The following is a 20,647-nucleotide window of genomic DNA, read 5'->3' as shown; positions in this document are numbered from 1 at the left end:
CATCGTGCGTGTCTTGTGCCTGCCTCTGCACCCATGGTATACTGGTTCCACATAGCGTACCATCCGGTGGAGAAACCTCTGCTCGCAGGATTGATATCTGAATGGCAAAATCCACGCAAACGTCTACTCTTTTTTAAGCGCGAAAATGAAATATAGGCAGCATGTCCTCTACGGTCCGCCGCAGTTTTGTTTCGTTTGGAACTTTTTCCTATTAACGAAACAAAATCAAACTCAAACGAAAAACTGAAAGAAGTGCGAGCCCGGGGGTGCGAGTGCGTGCGGAAAGCCTGTCGTTATCAATACAACAATGGACGGATGACGTCAGAACATGCTAATTGTGTTTGTTGATATTGATAATTGTGGTTAATCTTTTCCTAAATATGCTAAAACTCGCCGGTGTTACGCATTTCAGATTTCGCTTAGACTGCTCGTTTGCGCCGTCTACGCAGGCTACGTTAACAAACAGAGTTCGAAGCCATGTGTCGTGAGGAATTTCGTCTTTCTCAAGTTAAACTGAAGCATTCAGACGCTAAAGATTTCATCAGGTCGCTGGTAAGTTGAATTCTGCCATATTTTATAGGCATCAGTTTGTGTTGTGTTGTTTTATCGTGACCTTCTACACTGCCCTATATACCGTTTAATTTACTAAAAAAATGTAAATCATTTCCAATATCTTGAATAAATTAGTATACTAGGATACGTTCTGTTAGTATGTTTTGATTTACAGGCCCTACACATTTCTTATTTTAATTCTCTTTAGACCAAACAGAAACACCCAAATTCTTGTGTTAACAGACTACGCCGTGCGGGAAGATGAAAATAGTTAAAATACACAAATGAAGCCTTCTTCTGTTGAATTTGCTTTATCATAATTTGCTTTGCTACAAGTTACAGGCTACAGATAATCTGACTTGACATTGTTGAAGCGTACCTCGGACAAGGCCATTTATAAGGCCATACTACTAGACAGTGTACTGTGACCCTTGTGTTGTAAATAATTGGTTTATTACGTCACAAATAACTTTGTAGTAACGTAATATTTTTTCCAGGATCAGCTGACGAAACTCCGTTTTTATCCATAATCGATACATAATTCCACTGGATTATAAAAATTTTCTTTTTTTCACAAGTCGTCGGGGTGACATCGATGCATATGCGTGATAGGGAATATCATGGCGTGGCCCGGGCGTTTTTCCGCGGTTCAACGAGAATGTAGAATAGATAGTTGTCAAAGCGTGTCAGTTTTCCAGCTTAAGTATACTAATGACCTGAATCTCATACTTGTCCACATTTTTTCTTGGCGGGGTTGGGGATAGGGGGAGGGTAAAGTGAAATGCAAGGCCGATCGGACAGCTAAAAAGGATAATTTTATTTCGGTAAGAAGAAACTAACCTTCTTCAGGGGCTGCAAAAAGCTAAGGGAGTGGGATTCAAGAGTAGGGGGAGGGGCAGGGGGAGTGGAGAGGGGCATGTCTGCCTACGTTTGCCGTCTTCGCTTTTGAGTCTCGAGAAAGATAACAGGCTGAGTAATGATCAAAGAACTAACAATCTATTTCATTGTTTCTGTTGCAGTGGTTTCCAGATGTAGTAGTGACCATATTCCGAGCTATTTCCGCCGGATTCTGCCTCGGTTGGATCATCTACAGTGGCTTTCATCCCGCCAATGGAGAAGAAAAGTGGTTTATATACCTCACTAACTGGGGCTTTACATTGCTTACGCTGTATTTCATCTGGGCTACCGTGGTTTGCGTTCTCCATCATCTTAGCGGAACAAATCAACAGGTTACCGCTATGCAATTGAAGGCTGTGGAAAGTGACAGGAATGACGTGGAAGGAGGGAATGTTCAACCAGTCGAGAACATGTCTTGGTATCACAAAGGACTGTGGGCAATCTTTAACATTGCCGCCAATGTCGCCATTGTGATCACCCTGTTGTACTGGACGCTGATTTTTGGCGGGAAGACCAGTGGTTTGGACATATCAACCCACCTGATTAACAGTGTTTTAATCGTGATTGATGTTATGTTGAGTGCGACTCCTGTGAGAATTCTTCATGTTGTTTATCCGTGGATATTAGGTTTCTTGTACGCAATGTTGACTGTGATATTTTGGGCAGCAAAAGGCACCAATGCTCGTGACGAACCTTATATTTACTCATACATAGATTATAACAACACTCCAGCCATGTCTACAGGCATTATTGTTGGCTTTGTATTGGTGGGGCAGCCTCTTGTACAAGCTATCCTTTTTGGCCTGTACAAACTGCGAGGTTTTCTGAGCTTTAAATGCAGCAAGCAATAAGTACCAAAGATTGAATCAATGCCGCCAACTGTAACGGCACAGATGATTTAACTATTTTACCAGCACCCAAATATACTTTTACACAAGCCTTTTTTTTATATTTGAATATCAAATTTTGTGATGATGTAAACAAATTACCAAAATGGCTATGAAGTCCCAACTGTACGTTTACACAAATATCCTTTGGCGTTGAACATCAAGTGTTGCCAGGAGCCCATGGGCTACTGGTGTTGTACTGAATTAGCAAGCAAAGTTAGAGCACGAAACCACCTGATTGAAAATCAATAAGTTTGGTGAGACGACTTCTAAAATTAGGAAATTCATTAACTCCTTTTGTTAACATTCTTACAATCCCGGAACCGATATGTGAATGTGAATAGTGAATGTAAGGGGGGGGGGGGGGGAGGGGAGCCCGCCTCCTGACTACATATATCCACCCGTATGTCGTATGTTGTAATAGCATATCCGGCTATGAACACGGACTGTAATAGTGCCATTTTAGATATTCACCTTAGAAGTCTTGGTCCAAATTGAAAGAGAATAAAAAAATAAGTAGGAAAAATAAACAAAGCACATGTAGTCAACAACAGTGATGGGTCCCTTATAAATCGTTTGAATTGTAACATGATAATAGCAATACATGCAAAACTGTTCATTCCCGTTGTAACATACTTTGCGAGGTATTGTTATTTAAAATAAAGCTGGATACTATTGATTTTGAGTGGAGCTTTACTTTTCCTGGCATTTATACTTTTTAGGCCGTTTAGTAACTAAAGGTAAGTTATAAGCACCTTTCGAACAGTCAGTGCCAATTTGCCACTTGTTTTAAGTTTGGAGGTTAGCTGTCATCTATCGGTGAAGCTAGATCGTGTGCAAAATACGTATCTCTTTGAAAGATCCACCACGATTTCAATTGAAAACAAAATGAAAGCCTACATAGTAGTTTTGGAGATCCCCCCACCAAAATTCCGAGGATTTTCCACCCTGAGGTTTTGTCACTCGATCTGGCTCTTTGCAACGGTATTGTTTCTCTTGTTTCATCTCTATCGTAAAACCCAACGCGCGAAAATAGGAAGGCGAGATGAAGATGGAAAAAGCTCTTGTCGTCCAAGCCCTTCCCGTAGTAAACTGTTCGAATGAGACTGAGAACTACTTTTTGCAAATTGTAACAAATGTTACAAGTCCGTTTCACCCCCTAGCCTGTAGGACCTGTAGGAAAGTTTACACGTTTATTATTTCTGAATGCTAATGAAATTCTTGTTTTCGGTCAAAATCCTCGTTTTTGGTAAGAATCGCCGGCTAAATGTTTTCTGTTTTAACGACAACAGGTAATCCTCCAAATTTTGACATCAAACAGCATGGTTTGACGTACCGCGGGTATAAGCACGTGGTGTCACAATAAATCTCCTCAGGGACTCCACCTTATTGTTAACCAAATCAATAAACACGGATCGTAACACAAATTTATGCATATTTATGTCTCAACTTCAGTTTCCTCGCCTGCTCGGGTAATTTTATTTTGAGAGTAAAATGTGGAGGACAGAAGTCCAGGAATTGAAAGAGGAATTTCAGCTGATTCAATTCAGGTTACTGTACTCAAACGCAGGTGACTTTGCCGAAACTCCGGTGAGTAGAGCCAGAGTAGAGCACTAAGAGCAGACGTAAATTTCGCCATTATTCGCTTATTTGCATACGACCAAAATTTCTGCTTCTTGGTACTCTGGATTCGTTCTTAATCATACGGTTGGTTTTCGCTACAAAGCTTTTGAAGAATCGCTGAAGGATCCTGAAAGGTTTGGCATGAAGGAATTCCACTCCTCGGCTGTTTAAGTGAACTTTTTTGTATGCAAGCTGGCGCTAAGCTGTCAGACTAAAGTACGTGATATTGTCAACTGAATAGCAAAGCAAAGAGTTCCGCTTTCATTTTATTTCGGCTTTTATAACCAGTAATCATTGCTTTGGTGACAGACCCCCAAGAACATTCGAAACCCTACTGGTAATGTGTGTCTCGGGCTCATGAATGTCATCATACACTTTCACTCGCAATGTCATTTCATTCTTTTATCACACAACCGCATGTTATAATACCGTTGATTAATCTCACTTCAAAGGTTTCAAACACTGAAAATCGAAATTTGAGCACCTGATAAGAAAAATATCACATTAAGTATTCGGTACACGGTATGTTGCTGTGAACTTGAGAGGGTCCTTCGAAGACGTTTAATACTCGGGAATTAGTAAAAGCATTGAGCGATCGGGTAGTTCATCGGCGCTCGCGTGTTTTGACACGTCTCTACCGGAAATTGGGGCGAGGATAATTATATGCCTTGTTTTCTTCTGTTTTAAGATAAACAGTGTAAACGCGCTCGGACTTGCAGACGATAATTAATGCACTTCAAAATACGTTTCTGTGGAAGAAAAGTAAAAAAAATTCCCAGTATTGAAATGTCATCCAGATAAACTGTATTCGAGAATTTGCGAGGTAAGTACCTGACTATGTACCGAGCTCTTACAAACCACAATGAGGTCAATATTGAAAACCGTGCCAACCGAGGGTGTACTGTGGAACGATGGCGGCCGTCCCCTGGGAAGAAATTAAGACTCAATTAAGGGTGCGTGTTTTTGGGAGAATCCAAAAAAGGGATTTGTGATCTCAGATCATTCGGATCATGGTTCATCAAAGGAACCGACGAATCCTTGTCCAGAGTGGATTCGTCGGTTCCTTTGATGCACCATGATCCGAATGATCTGAGGTCACAAATCCGTTTTTGGATTCTCCCCAAAAAACGCACCCTTAATTCTTAGGACCGCTGAACCACCGTGATGCGCGGCGTGTTGTTACCCTTCATTGTTGCGTTCAGTAATCAGAAGTTGGGTTGTACGAAAGTCGCTGGTGTGCATACTCGAACCAAGACCTGCAAATGCCTTAAGATTCTTATCTGAGGCCCTCTGAAAATGGACCAACTATGAAATAAGCCATCCGGTATAGACAGTTAGGTTTAGCTCTTTAGGCTGCTATCTTAGTGTTTTAAGCTGTTTTTATTGTTAAGCCCGATCATTTTGAAACGCAAAATTCCTTGCAGCATATAATCCCCTAATCGGTCTTAAAAACAAGTTCCCCCTTCATCTAAAAATAAGGCCCTAAAAACAAAAAATAAGTGCCTGCAATAACAAATGTAAGCCTTGTGCTTACTTTACGATATGTAACGTTTTAAAAGTATTGTTTAATAAAAAGAACAGGCCTGACGTTCGTTTTCTCCCTGTTTACAGTGGTTTGGCGTTCCTGTGGTCCTCGTTTTTCGCTTGGTGGTCGCCGTGTACTGCAGTGCCTGGATCATATACAGCGGTTTCCACCCATCGAATGGACATGAAAAGTGGTTTATCTACCTGACAAACTGGAGTTTCCTGTTTGTGACACTTTACTTTATCTTTTCCACCTTAATAACTGCATTCTATTACAAAGAAGAATGCAAACAAGGAGAGTATGAAATGGGCAGTCCTGAACCAATTCCTTTGAAATACCGCACCGGAATATCGCGTTCATCAGATATAGATTCACGCGAGAAGTCTCGCGAGGAGATCTCCGGATCACGTGAGAAGGACACAGCGCGTGAGAAAGGTCGAAGCCGCGAACAAGTTAAAGTGTCTGTTAATCCGTTAGAAGTCATGCAAGAAATTCCTATGTCACGGTTTCATGAAACTTTGTGGGTAATTTACAACATTGCTGCCAATACCGCCCTACTTATCACTGCAACTGACTGTGATTATGTGGGATATCAAGTTGATGGTTTAATAGTTACCACCCAGATATTAAACACTGTTTTTATTTTGCTAGAAACGTTGCTTGGAACTGTTCCTGTGCGGTTATTTCACGTAATTTATCCGATGCTTTTTAGCATTGCTTATGTCATGTTTACTGTTGTGTACTGGGCAAGCCAAGGGAAGAACAGCTTGGGTCAACCTTTTGTTTACTCTGTACTCGATTACAATGGACACCCAAGTAAAAGCGTTGGTACTATCTTAGGATTCGTTTTTCTTGGTCATCCACTGGCTCAGCTTGCCTTGTTTATCGTTTTTCGTGTCCGGTATTTGTTGAGAAGGAAATTCAGCAAAAAATTGATTTGGTAGAGTAAACATTGCCGTTACGACTCAAAGAGGAATTTAAGGGGAGCGCATCTCACACACTGAGACTACAGAGTACTTCATGCAGTTTACCTTTGTTTTCTTTATTCTGCGCTAAACATGGCTAAAATCTGTAGAGTTACACTTACAATTACTTTTAAAGTGACGACCCATTCCAGTCGTAAAGAACAAGACATGTTTCGGCACAGTTAATTGAAGGACTGGTTACGAAACCTTGCCATGACAACAATGGTGCTGCAATGGCTGCGACCATGTGCACAATCATGTTCACACTATACTTGGATATCTTAACAGGAACGTTTCTATTGGTCAGTTGCTCCAACACATTTCAAAAGTTATTGACTTGTGCACGGTCAAGGCCAAAAATGCTAACAAAGAGATATAATTAAACGTTTGTCAGGCTTCATAATCATTGCCTTTTATTAACTATACCTTCAGGTTGTCAAATGACAATAAATAAAAATAATAAAAGGATTCATAATTTGATATAGTATAATGGAAGTGACAAATTTAGCTGTATAATTAATAGTAATAATAAGCTAGTGATAAAATTACACAAAAACTCATTACACCAGTAATATCAATAAAATTATGTTATCACTCTAGACACTGGAGAAGAGATATCACTACTAAGCGACTTCAGTGACAACAGCATAATGACGTCAACATGATTGCGCTTTGGCAGTTTTCTTGAGGGGCGGTTCTACTGTTTATTCGTCTGCCCAGTGTAATTCTTGTTATTCTGCTTTTTGAGGAAAGAATCAACAGAAGAAGTAATAAACTGTGGACAAAAACAAAACATTCTCAAGGTACATTGTAGTGTAGTCTGTTTCGCCGTGATTTCGATATGAATAGGAAACCAATTTAAAGGGGACTTATCATGGGGATTTTCACCTCTTTTTTTAAAAAATAGTGAAATTAGACCTTCACTTAGCTACAAAATAATTCTAGAAGAACGAGAGGAAAGAAATCAACTCAACTCGTGAAAGGAGCAACTCGTGATCTGTTCTGGCGCATTTTGGAAACAAAACAGAACTTGAAAAACGTTAGCCTAACATTTTTCAAGTTTCAATCCTGTCCCTGGACAGAGGCATTAAATGACAATTTTATTGCAATGGAGCCATAATTTATAACAAAACTAGACAATTATTTTTTGTTTCTGTTGACACAAAAATGTTTGGGTTTGAAATGACATCAAATTCGCGTGATACTTCCCCTTTTAGTTACATGTGTGCGCAAAATCGTGTGCACGCACGTTGCAATCCATTGCTGCGCGCACATGGCTGTGAACTTTGCGGCAGTAATTATTGTATAAAACTAAAGTCTTTGCTTTAATGAAAATAAATAATACAGGATTTACCTCTAGGAAGAACTCATCACGATCAGCTGTAAATTGAATTTACAGTTGATAGCGGTCTTGGATAACCTCACAAAACGGAGACAATTCATGAAGCTGTCCAATCTTAGGATGCGCCCTAAGAGTTTTTTGGAAGTAAAACAGTTTCCTGAATCGGGACCGAGGCTCAGTTTCATAACACCTCTTCCAAACAGTGCAACCGAGTTAGTTGACGATTTCAAGCCGCACACTGCTGTGTTAAAATTTGAAATCCGTGAAATGTAACTTCTCCAAATTGGCAAATAACACAACGAGAGCTCATTGATTCCGCGCAGCATTGACAACCCGCGCAAAATTAAAGCTATCATTAATTCCGGCACCTATTGCAGCATGACTTTCAGCCGTTTTATTTTCACCTTGTAATAAAACGCAAAAAGACTGTTGTTAAATTAACAGAAAAGAAAAAGAGAACAGTAATAAACAGAAACTACATACAAAATTTAGAATGACGTATATTCGAACGTCACTCAAAACGCGTCATAGAGATAATAGAGGTCGCGCAGTGCCTGACTAGGAGATCCACGAGCCAGCCTCGGTAAGTTTATCTTATTCTCCTCGCAGCAAATGTCAAACAGCTTGCGTGTTTGAAGTATGGAATAAGCTTTTCACTAGGTTAATGAATCGAAGCTTTTGTGCGGGTTCAGATCCAAGCTAGCCTCGTGAACGTAACACGGACGAACAAAGAGTTCAAATAGTAGTTTCTTTTTTTGTAGTTTCCCAAGAAAACTCTACTAAAAATTGTAAAACTTGCGTTTGAGTGCAGCTGAATCCATGGTAATATTCAGGCTCTTGAAAGTTATCATTTCCTTGAGGTTTAAAACGAAACGTTATAGTTTAAACTTACAATGATTGACTGTAAACTGTTTTGGATGGTATGCAAACGTTTGATCAGAAACTTAAACGCACTATGAAACAAATCTAGGCAAACAAATCTATCCATGATTTTTCATCTGCGTTATGTTTGTTTTAATACAATTTTGTCAGTTTGTTTCAACTTCCTCCTTTTATAACACAGCGAATGATAAAACGTAACAAAGAGAGGAGAAAGTTCCAAAACCACGCGGGCGAGCTGGCGCTTTTGGGAGTCTCTCACGGTTCAAGCACGGTCTGTAGGTATTTATGCATTTAATTATTTATTTATTTATTTATTTATTTATTTATTTATTTATTTATTTATTTTCATTTTGTCAATGAAATTATGGTAATAGGCAGAGAATTCTCTTAACGGCCACAAGGGCTTATCAAATGAGGATTCGCCCAGTCTGTAAAGTGAGTATCAAAACCTGTCAAAGTGAACGCTTTAGATTCTGGACGAACTTCTGTTTCCTAGTGAGTGCGGATCATGCGCAACAGGCCATTTTCACGATGATGTCATTTAACTAAAGCTACTAGAATTCGTTTCGTTTTCCTTAATTTCAAATCTTGTAATTCAAGGGGAGAGTTAACAACAATAGCTCAATTAACATGAGAAAGCGAAAATCTGAGGGATTCTGGTAGGAGCAATAAAATGACGTTGTACATGCATGTAGTCCTATTTTAGAGACCATGAGCAGACGGAAACCAAAGAATATGTACCCACAGCGTGATGGAAATCTAATAACACGAAGCCTGACAAGATATTATTTGAAGGTCTTCCATAACACTGTTTGTTATAAAATAATTCGTCTGAGGTGGGAACTTGTTGTATGACAGCCAAGTCTGTTTCAAAACGATGAAGCGATATATTATTCTGAATTAGAAAAACCTGGGTTTTTTTTAATTATATGCAGCCGTTGAACTAAAATGGCGACAAATCAAGACGGAGTGGACGATATGGTTGAACTGGCGGAGATCTCAGAGAAAGCCATCGCCGCGAATCTCAACGTTCGGCTAAAAAAGGAGACAATCTATGTAAGTGACATAAATACTCCAGCCTTGTATCTACATCTACCATTATAGTATAAGATATCCCAAGATCGAAAGTCCTCAATAGGTAAAATTTAGCATGTCGAATCCTCTGTAGGCACTCTAATGCTTGTCTAGATAGCCAGAAAACGTAAATTTTATCGTCCTACATTTCCAAGACCCCAGTTTAACTCTTTCATTTCTAAGATGTCAACCCTTGAGATAAACATCCTCGTTTCCAGATTCCCAAAGAGACAATAGAGACGAAATTGTGAAATCAGGTGAAGTGTTTCGAAACTGTGGTGGCCTCTTGTCTTTGTTCATATCCCAAAGTGTAACCATTCAAACGAAAAATCTTTGCCAGTACTTTCATTGGTTGGTTCAGTTTTTATATTTTTACAAAATAGTTTTGGACATCTTTTTGACATTGAATTTGGGTGTAATGCCAACCAATGGGTTTGGACAAACAATGCTCGTGAATTGGCGTATTTTGCCTGCTCGCAGTACTCGTAAGAATGGCGTATTATGCCGAACGAGACTCTGCTCGAATTCCCGTCAGTATTCGTCAGTTTGCCATATTGGAATTGAATACACCATGTGGGGATTGTTGGCGTATTTTTGTAATGCCACAGAGGTAGGTGAATTGACCTGGGGCCATGCGAGATGATTTGGATTTGTTTTTATCTTTGGATTTATCTTTTCTGTGAATTTATTGTATATTTTTTTTGTTTTACCGATTTCTTTTTCTTTATTCCGCTAAAAAAATTCTGGTACTCGACTGCTCACTGCCACAAGCACTAAACTATGTTCGAGATTCTGCCGGCATAACTTATCAAGGCCTAAGCTCCAAACCACATTTATGAGGCTCTCCCAGAAGCCCATTACATGGGCGCCTGATCCGACCACTGGTTTTCATATTATACATCAAGAATTTTATAATGTAACAAATAAATTTTGAAACTTTCTTTATCCCACAGACCTATATTGGTCGCGTGTTAATCGCAGTCAATCCTTTCAAAGTACTTCAGATCTATGGACCAGATGCAGTGGATTTTTACCGCGGTGCTGGCGATAATGCAGATACAGAGGACGATTTTGATGTTCCTGAGCATGACGACCGTGCCACCCGCTGTACAACAGCACAGATGCCGGCGGAGATCCTGGAAAACAGAAGAAGAAGTCTGCAAGTTCCCGCAGGTGGACCTAGCGTGCCCAGCGGACCTAGTATTTTTAAGAATTGGAAGGTAATGCAATTAACTATGGAGAATTCCTTATAAATTCGAGGAGGTTGTTGTTTTAGAATATTTCGAAAGGAACCCCTGGAAGGAGAAAAGTCACCTCTAGTGGGCGTCACTTCGATTGATTTTCTTGCGAAGTAGTAAAACAAAATCAATGTATGACATTTTCACTGTTTTATAAAGATTGCTTTTGAACACAGTAGCAGCCTAGGGCGAGAGTGAGCGCGCCTTCAATTACAGATCATTGGAGTAACCTAAGCGGCGCGGCAGAAAGATTTTCAAGCGCGCGTGCTAAGTCGCACGTGAAAACTAATAAGGACTCTTCAAACTTGGAAATTATGGAAAATTGTTAACCCAGTAATTTTCTTGGTGTATAAATGGGGAAACGTAAGTTGCGAAAACAAAATGTTTCTAAAATTTCTCGGAAGCAAAAATTATTTCTGCGCCAAAGGTTTTGTGTGAGTGCAGACAGAAAGCATTAAGGGAACATTTTTTTACGCGATCACGTTTCTACGCGGAATTTGTTTTCTGGTTTGCGAGGACCTTAAAGTTCGAACAACAATGTTAATCATTGCATGCAACATTGCTCACAGCACCGTGCATGACTGTGCACCCCAGAAATTGCCACGTAGAATGTTGCTCGGATTTTTTCAAAGTAAAGTGATGGAGTAGTGTGGGTGGATACACGATGACACGTGTTTAATTAAAAATATCTTAAGCCACTAAAGCCTTCCTTTGATTAAGGAAAGATAAAAACGCTAAAATAAAATGTTTAAGATTACTTTAACTCCACTGCTTTTTTGTGTAGGGTCCCAAGCCCCCTCACTTGTACGCCCTGACTAACACCATGTACCACAACATGATGATGGAACATGAAAACCAGTGCGTCATCATCAGGTAACGGTCGATGAACTCATGTTTTGTCTCAGTGAACAGTACATGAGGCAAAATAGCTAGTACATACTAGCTAAGTATAGTAAGTGAGTGGGTGAGTGAGTGAGTGATTCATTCATCCATCCATCCATTTATTCAGTCCGTCAGTAGTCGGTCAGGAACTAATAAATAAGAATTAGGTAGGTTGGTGAACGAGTTAAGTCTTTATTTATGAAGAGTAATACGCAATAGTGTAAAGCAATTAGCAACACAATACATGATAATGAACCTAATATAAAACTAGAAAATTTACGTACAATTATCTAAAATAAGTTAAAATGTCATATAGTTTACGGTTCAAGTAAGCCTCGTCAAAAAAAGTTCGTTAATCCTCTTCTCATTTAGCCACAAGGCTTGATGAAATGAGTTCGACCTACCTGTTTATCTGTCCGTCCATAGGTCAGTCTAAATCAAAATTATTTCTTTCATTCCTAGTTAGTCGGCTTTTCTTTTTCCTAAATCAGGTTTCTCTGCACACACACTGAGGTGCCTGATTTTGATTGTGCAATCCGAGCCTAAGAGAAAAGTTGTAATCGTTTTTCAGTGTCAAAAACCTTTCTTTTGTTTATTTAGTGGGGAGAGTGGCGCTGGTAAGACAGTCTCCGCCAAACACATCATGAACTTCATTGCTAAAGCATCAGGCAAAGGATCAGAGAAAGTGGAGGTATTAACTGCTGCACTATCAGTACTACACTGAGTTTATCGTATACAAATAAACATGCAAAATAAGTTTAGAGATCCACCACATTTCCCTTAGTATTCAAAACAGTGCGCAACGAAAAACACGACAAAACACTTCTAGTTATCACTCTGTCACATGTCGTCAGGAATTTTTTTCTTGACGGTTATCTAGTAATGAATTATTTGAATTATTATAAAATTGGAAGGGAATTTCTAGTCACCTATAACTAATATTTATGAATTTTATTCAGCATATCAAAGACATCATCATTCAGTCCAATCCTTTGTTAGAAGCCTTTGGTAACGCGAAGACTATGAGGAACAACAACTCAAGCAGATTTGTAAGTTTATTGTTTTTATATTTCCGTCCATTTTACACTAATACTTTGTGTTTGTGTTTGGTAAAGTCTGTTCATTTTTTTAGGGTAAATTCATGGAAATCCAGTTCAACTACTCTGGCCATCCCGATGGAGGAAAGATTTCCAACTTTCTGCTTGAAAAAGTGAGAAAATTTATTTATGTTTTAGTATGAAAGATCTAACCATCACAATCTATATGGACAGACTATTTGAATTGAAGATCTAACTGCCCCTAATATCAAAGAACAAATTCTCCTATCCTGTCCCCATACGTTTCTCATAAAAGTACTAGGGAGAAGTTATTAAAATATCAAGAAAAATCACCTTGGGTGATCCAAGGCTCCAAGACTGTTGTCCTTTCTAAGGGCTGTTGCTTTTGGTAGCTGCTGTTGTTACTGTTGTTAAATATTACTGAGTTCGTACAACTTCTATCTTCATTTCAGTCTCGTGTGGTGAACTTGAACAAAAATGAGCGTAATTATCATGTCTTCTATCAGCTGCTTGCTGGCTGTCCTAAAGAGCAACACAGTAAGTCGACATATAGAACACTCTTACTCCATCGAAACTCTCTTGGTTACGAGCCGTCGCATGGCTCTTTACATTCCTTCCAATGAAAATCGGTTTCTTTTGCATAGTAAACTGAAACCCGTGTTTTCTCTTGATCAGTAGGGAGAGTCTGTATCTAATCAGTAGCCTGACTAAGAAAACTCTCCACGGACTAGCGTAAAATGAAACAATTACTCAGTTGTCGAACAGGCTTGTTGAAATATTTTTTCTAAAAGTAACGTCATGCATAAATTCATGAAGTTAAATCAACAGCATCGCTGATATTGAATGGCACGACATTGACATACAACTAGTAACAATGTCTCGTTTTCTACTAATCTAGATTATTACAAATTGCTATTGTTGAAAACACACCATATAAATCGTCGCCATGGTCATAAAAGTGTCAGCGTGATACGTCAGCGGCTATCATACAAAGAGCAGGATAAGAACGATATTCCGGCATAAATCGTGATTTTATCTGACGACGACGAGATCAGGAGGCTTGCTCCTTCCTCGCCTATACCCTCAATTCAAGTACCAGGAAGTCTTCAGTTTATAGTGTGTTTCACAAAACTTTTGACGAAGGGATGAGTGTCGGAAGATTGGAGAGTAGCTGGTGTATTAATTTATCAAGTTTGTTTATTCTCAGTTTTTTTTTTTATTTCAGATGATTTTGGTTTTGAGTTTCCAAGACCTGAGTTCTATTACTATCTTAATCAAACTGGTGTGTATACAGTGGACGGAACAGACGATTGTCAAGACTACGACGACTTAAGGGTAAACGGTTGTAAGGTCTTAAAAATGTCGCATTTCAGGTCAATAACTTGAATAACACGTAATCACCTATACATACAAATAAGTCCTCTCTATGGAGTTCACCAGCCTTCTTTGATCAATTCAGCCAACATCGCACTGAAAGGCAATAAGCCGAGAAAAATTTGAGCCAAATGCCTAAATTTATGATTGAAAACCTGCCGCGTAAACATATGACGCGAAAAGTGGTTTTGAAATCAATCATTTTCCTGGGCTCAAATCCCGAATCTTGTAACATTAATGAGATCTTTTTAAGATCATTGAAATGAGAGCTGCTGCCAAACGGCGTTTTGAATTAATTTCATACTCAATACTAAACATTTTAACACATTAACACTTAACTCTTATTGTTTTTTTCCAAAGTTACAACGATTAAGAAAATTGCTACATTTGTGCTTTCGTCTCAGGAAGTGGAGGGTCTAAGAACAAAAATTACTTGACAGAATTTGCCATTATTACAAAATTGATTCAAAACTAATTTCAAACTTCAGAGTTAAGTTAAACAGCTAGGATAATCAAAACTATCAACTAAAATTAATTGTTGGATTAACAATCCGTTTCATTTTCAGAGAGCTATGAGCGTTGTTGGGTTTGATTGTAGTATCCAGACGGTGATTCTCAAGTTGGTTTCGGCCATTTTGCATCTTGGCAACGTACAGTTTAAGGAAGACAACAATGTGGCGGTCCCGGTCAGCGACAACAGTGAGTACATACCACAAATGTCATTCTTGTCCCCCTTAAAAACGTGACGTGAAAATATAAATGGTTTTTCCTTCCAGTTTTAACAGCAGTAATACGTAAAGCTGCGAACGGCTGTTTTTGCGTGAAAGAAGAGGTGGTTCTACATCCGGGTAATCAAGTCGTACACCGTTCTATATGACCTGGTTAAATTCGAAAATGAACTTAGAATTTTTACTAAAAGAGAAGTACAAGTCAACATCTTAGAAAAATATAACAAATCAGTGTTTGGATGAATCGTCTCATTTTCCCCGGCCGAGTTTGCCGGTTTGTATAGTAAACTTTCTTTTGAAATAGTTTTTCTCAATGGGTACCTGACAGAATATTTGCGGCTGAACTACACAAGTGAAGAACACAAGAAATGCTTATCCTAAGTAAATGTCTCCTCATCATAAAGCCATGAACAAAATTTCATTATAAAGGAGGTTAAATTCTCGACGGTTGGTGATTCTGTGCGATTTTCAGCCTAACACTAAAGAAAATGCAAGACTGATTATTACATATTATTACATCTGCCTGGCTTTTCTCAATCTATAACTTAAATAAGGTATTTAAAAAAGAAAAATTAAAACCGCTCTTACTCCAAGGTAGTCGGACCGGCGGAGAACTTTTTTTATAAGGAAACTAGGAAACTTAGGGTTTTTTTCTGCTTTAAATAATTGTTCTTCTTCTTGAATTAACTCACTTCTTTGACCCTTCCAGTGTTAACTGTACCAGCGAGGCTGTTAAGTGTTAACAAAGACCTGCTCAAGGAGAAATTAATCAGGTAATGCTGCCTTTCATTTCTCATTTTTAACTCGAGAATGCGCGCGTGCACAATGAACGAGTTATCGTAATGTGGGGGAAATGTCACTTGGTCACTCGATGGGTCGTAGACTTTCAAAAATGGCGTTCTCTCCTCCTTTGATTATAAAATTTACGTTTTTTGGAGTTCGAACTAAAAGAAATGGCCTAAAGAAAACTCGTGGTCAAGAGAGGATGAAGGTAAGAGAGGTAATCCCCCATATAGGTCCTATTCCCATCGTAATCCTTCTGAAGTTATTTTTAGAAGGTATCGATTTTCTCGCGGATAATGTTACCGCGCGCGTTACGTGTCTTTCACCGTTTTTAATTTTACAACGGCTAACCGCAATCATACACTTTCATAAAAGAAATTGTTTCTCGCGTTACTTCTAACGAATCTCTAAGAAATACACGTGTTTTGAAAGCTAATAGAATGTAGATTTGAACGTCCGAAGAGATTTTAAACTCACTGTGACAAAAATATCAAAATTTTCGTGCCTCGGTTGTGATCTTTATACTCGTCTGTTCACGAGCGGCTTCAATTCAAATATAATGTAACACTCTTGCATAAAAAAACTAAGATTTGTTTCTCGCCTTTCTTTTAAAGAATCTCTTGGCTACATGCGTGATTAATTAGAGCTAATGGAATGTAGATTTCAATGACCAAAGGGATTTGAACTCAGTGGGATAAAAATATCAAAATTCGTGCCGAGGTTGTGATTTTTATACTCGTCTGTTTAATCGCGGTTTTGACAGCTAAATGTAACACTCTTGCATGAAAAAAGATTTATTTCTCGCGTTTCTTCCAACGAATCTCTTAACTACATACGTGATTTAAAAGTAAATAGAACGTAGATTTCAATGACTGAAGGAATTTTGTACTCACTGCGATAAAAATATCAAAATTCTTGCCGGAGGTTGTGTTGTTTATACTCGTCTGTTCAATCGCGGCTTTCAATGTTTCGACAGCTATTAAAATGTAACACTCTTGCATAAAAAAAAGATTTGTCTCTCGCGTTTCTTCCAACGAATCTCTTAACTACATGCGTAATTAGAAAGCTAATGGAATGTAGATTTCAATGACCAAAGGGATTTGAACTCACTGCGATAAAAATATCAAAATTCTTGCCGGAGGTTGTGTTGTTTATACTCGTCTGTTCAATCGCAGCTTTCAATGTTTCGACAGCTATTAAAATGTAACACTCTAGCATAAAAAAAGATCTGTTTCTCGCGTTTCTTCCAACGAATCTCTTAACTACATGCGTAATTAGAAAGCTAATGGAATGTAGATTTTAATGACCAAAGGGATTTGAACTCAGTGGGATAAAAGTATCAAAATTCGTGCCGGAGGTTGTGATGTTTATATTCGTCTGTTCAATCGCGGGTTTCAATGTTTCGACAGCTAAATGTAATACACTTGCATGACAAAAGATTTGTTCTCGCGTTTCTTCCAACGAATCTCTTAACTACATGCGTGATTAGAAAGTAAATAAAACGTAGATTTCAATGACTGTAGGGATTTTGTACTCACTGCGATAAAAATATCGAAATTCGTACCTATAGGTTGAGATTTTTGTATTTGTCTGTTCAATCACGGCTTTCAATTTTCGCCAGCTAATTGTATTGTAATATTCTTGCATAATTTCCGCACAGCTGGGCTCTAAAACAAATCATGCCGGAGCGATTCTTTTCCAATCTGCGTTGTCCAAATACAACCACTTTGAACTCGCATTCGTCCGCAAAACATATGCAGGCACCGCTTTCTGAATGCATGTTCCTCCATTTTGTTTTTAGATCAATTCGCGAAAGACGCGTAGCATTACGTGGGAATCGGCTCAGCTGTCAACGTGGGTAAAATTCAGGATATATGATTGGCTATCACCAAACCCTCTTGGGACACTGGATCTCGCGGGAGATCTAAAAATAACTTCAGAGGGATTACGATGGGAATAGGGCCTATATGGGGGATTACCTCTCTTACCTTTATCCTCTCTTGTCGAGGTATATAGTCTTCGCACGTTTTTATTTTGTTGAGAAAAGCGCCGCGTTGAAAACCGCTCAAGGGTGAGCTTGTTGTCCAAGTCAACAGGGATTTCGCGCAAAATGGAGGGAGAAAATACAATGGAGAAACGTCTGAGGGTGATCCCTGCTCATTGGCAGTCCGAAGTCACTTGACCGTTAAAATTGTTGCGCCACGGGTGCCAGAGAGTTAGACACCCTAAACAACTAATAAATATAAAAATCGTGCACATGTCGCGTGGTGCTTGGTCTTTAAGGCGAAGGGTCCCGGTTTCAAACCTCCCGAGGTAACAGAGATTATTCCTTTTCCTTTCTCTTTTTCTCCTTTAAAAGCTAACCACTCCAAAGGCTCCAAACAATTTTCAAAAGTAAAACCTTCTTAAAAAATACAAAACTATTCAAGGAGCTCCATCTTGTTGAAGGGAACGGCTAGAAATCTAAGCGGCGTAGAATGCGGAATAAACGAGGCTCCTTATTGAGCCTTAATGGCTTTCTTGTTAAATACGACTTATATTCCGAGTCCTGGGCCAACCAAACACAATGCGAACAATGTTTTATACCTTTCAGGTCAGACATCATTCCCGCATGGCGTCCACGAATCCTTAGTTGTAGCGTAGTTTGATGCGAGTGCTGCTTTACGGCTACCACTATTCACTTCTGCATTCACGAGTTAGCTGACAGGAGCCTTTGATTAAAAACGCGCGCGAATTTCGTTTCTAAGTTATTTCACCTGCTAGTCTACAGCAAACTATTGCGCAACATCTTCATGGATTGGATAGATCGTACCCAGGCCATACCGGCGGTGATGGTCTGACATACCAGTGTGTTCTTGTAGTTAGTGTCAGGATCGGTTATTTACTTCTCTAATGCAGACTGAATTGGTTTTCATTTTCCATAAACTGATCTAAAAAAAATCGCTGTGGACTTCACCAGTGATTTTCAGAACGTCACTCATTTTTTATAGATAACGCGGGTCACAGCAAAGTCAACCGAGCTGCGTACGCTTTGCAACTTGACGGTAGATTATCAAAACAGACAGTACCGCGGTAAATAGCGAGTGTATGCGGTCGGTAACCAAATTTTTCAACGTGAGATAGTGTACTATGTAAGATCACTCTCCAGTTCATACTACAACCCTGGCTAATTGGTTTGGGACACTTCACGTTTTTTACAAGTTTTGTTCTGAAATTACACAACTACCGATAGTTTAAGGTCCCAAAAAGAATCTTAGAAACTTATTTCCCGCGCCCCACCCCAAACAATGTTGAAATTGATAAAATGTACAAGATTTTCGAGCCATGTCTGACTCCTGACTCTCAACATTGTTTAGGGGGGAGGGGGAAAAAGACTTTTCATGTTTTTAAGTAAAAAAAAGGCCAAATGTCCCAAAAGTTTTGGCTAGGATTGTATTGTATCTTCGTACTACTGAACTTAAGTAGTTGTTTTCGTCTTGTTTTGCAGCTCTATAATGGAGGCTCGCTGGGGAGGCAAAGTAGAAGTTACAAAGAAAACCAATAATGCTGATCAGGTGGTTATTTAATTCTGTTCATTTGGACAGTAATATTTTAAACATAAAGAAACATCGAAAACCTGAAAACTTTCTCTGTGAGTGACAGGGAGTATAACAGAATAAAGAATATGACCATGATAACAAACAAAATGTTACTCTGGTTAAAAATATATGTATATAATATTGTTTTAATATGATCATGATGCCCTTTACGTTGGAAAGTTGATATCCTGATGTAAACATTCGTTATAAAGATTCCCCGTAAATGCCCGTCCTACATCACAAAACTTGACATTGAATTACTAAAGAATAAAAGAATCTGCAGAAGTTAATCATAATCAGTTGTTCGGTAAGCCAGCACAAAGAATAAAATTAACAAATGTATTCATTTTAATTTCATCTTCAGCCAGTGTTTGTGTTATTCTTTATTTTGCAGGCTTTACAGGCCCGTGATGCCTTAGCAAAAGCCTTATATTCACAACTGTTTGACTATCTTGTCCAGGTATGACGTCATATAGTGCCCTCGGGAGCATATTAACTACAGCCGTGTAGATCCACTCTTTTTGCTGGAATATCACATTCTCCACGGTATTATCTGGACTTTTCCTCCTTAAAGCCTGGTTTTCACTAGCGATGCAAGCGTAAGCATCAGAGTTCTTATTTCTTCGTGAAAACAGCCTCGACGCAAGCAAAAATACAAGCGCAAGGACAAAAAAAATTCCTTTTCTAATGCTTGCACTTGTGTTGGCTTTCACGTTGTGCAGTGTGAAAACGGAGCACAGCATAAGTACAACCAAATATATTATGTCAACTGAAGCACTCGTGCCAGCTTTCACGTGTGTAAGCACCCCTTTTACCGGAAAACAAGGTGGCGGAAGACTCAACAAGCTTTCATGAAAAGTTTGCCGAAGTTGTACGTAGCTCCGAGTGTTGTATGACAAGGAACTTTATTGGATGCTTTTGCAGATACAAAACGTAGTAGAAGTGTAACTCCAGAAAGCTTCTTTTGATGATCTGCAGCTGCTCAGAGAATTTATTAACTAATACCGTTAGGTAGATATGTATTCACCCTGTTCTTGAATACATGAACACTGTCAGACACGCACAGGATCATAACTAACGACTGCATTAGAGAGGCTGTTCCAGGCTCTGGTACCCTGGTGAAAAAAGCTTCTGTTGAGGGTGTCGGTATTGACCCTGGGCAGATCCAAACTTGATCTTGTGGTTCTTGCCGAGATATAGAACGCCTTATGATACGTTTACTGGTCTTTATTAATGGCTGGCTCTACACATACCTGAAG

General features: G+C 39.0%; 3 protein-coding genes across 4 annotated transcripts in view; all 3 read left to right on the top strand.

Annotated features, from left to right (window-relative positions):
• Window positions 1-68: 68 nt before the first annotated feature.
• LOC146454724 (protein rolling stone-like) lies at window positions 69-3,015 on the top strand. The gene is made up of 2 exons (XM_085095092.1): window positions 69-552; window positions 1,572-3,015. The coding sequence occupies exons 1-2, from the start codon at window positions 478-480 to the stop codon at window positions 2,298-2,300; spliced, it is 804 nt and encodes a 267-aa protein (XP_084951218.1). The 5' UTR covers window positions 69-477; the 3' UTR covers window positions 2,301-3,015.
• Window positions 3,016-3,774: 759 nt separating this feature from the next.
• On the top strand, window positions 3,775-7,244 carry LOC146454723 (uncharacterized). The gene is made up of 2 exons (XM_085095136.1): window positions 3,775-3,926; window positions 5,571-7,244. Exons 1-2 carry the CDS (start codon window positions 3,831-3,833, stop codon window positions 6,426-6,428), a joined length of 954 nt encoding a protein of 317 aa, XP_084951262.1. The 5' UTR covers window positions 3,775-3,830; the 3' UTR covers window positions 6,429-7,244.
• Window positions 7,245-8,328: 1,084 nt separating this feature from the next.
• Window positions 8,329-20,647, top strand: part of LOC146454722 (unconventional myosin-If-like) — a 31,364-nt gene continuing 19,045 nt past the window's right edge. The window contains exons 1-14 of one of the 2 annotated variants that reach the window (XM_085095009.1): window positions 8,329-8,374; window positions 8,855-8,944; window positions 9,609-9,729; window positions 10,701-10,967; window positions 11,770-11,858; window positions 12,468-12,558; window positions 12,827-12,916; window positions 13,000-13,077; window positions 13,378-13,462; window positions 14,151-14,260; window positions 14,866-14,998; window positions 15,737-15,800; window positions 19,298-19,364; window positions 19,783-19,848. In XM_085095009.1, the coding sequence (XP_084951135.1) occupies window positions 9,622-9,729; window positions 10,701-10,967; window positions 11,770-11,858; window positions 12,468-12,558; window positions 12,827-12,916; window positions 13,000-13,077; window positions 13,378-13,462; window positions 14,151-14,260; window positions 14,866-14,998; window positions 15,737-15,800; window positions 19,298-19,364; window positions 19,783-19,848 (1,248 nt within the window). In that variant the 5' untranslated portion in view covers window positions 8,329-8,374; window positions 8,855-8,944; window positions 9,609-9,621. Of the gene's footprint in view, window positions 8,375-8,854; window positions 8,953-9,608; window positions 9,730-10,700; window positions 10,968-11,769; window positions 11,859-12,467; window positions 12,559-12,826; window positions 12,917-12,999; window positions 13,078-13,377; window positions 13,463-14,150; window positions 14,261-14,865; window positions 14,999-15,736; window positions 15,801-19,297; window positions 19,365-19,782; window positions 19,849-20,647 lie in introns of both variants that reach the window. The other variant, XM_085095010.1, reaches the window with a different exon arrangement.

The sequence above is a fragment of the Pavona decussata genome, unplaced genomic scaffold (genome assembly GCF_977016875.1).
Source record: "Pavona decussata unplaced genomic scaffold, jaPavDecu1.1 SCAFFOLD_300, whole genome shotgun sequence".
NCBI classification, from domain to species: domain Eukaryota; kingdom Metazoa; phylum Cnidaria; class Anthozoa; order Scleractinia; family Agariciidae; genus Pavona; species Pavona decussata.
This window is presented reverse-complemented; position numbering and strand designations above follow the sequence as displayed.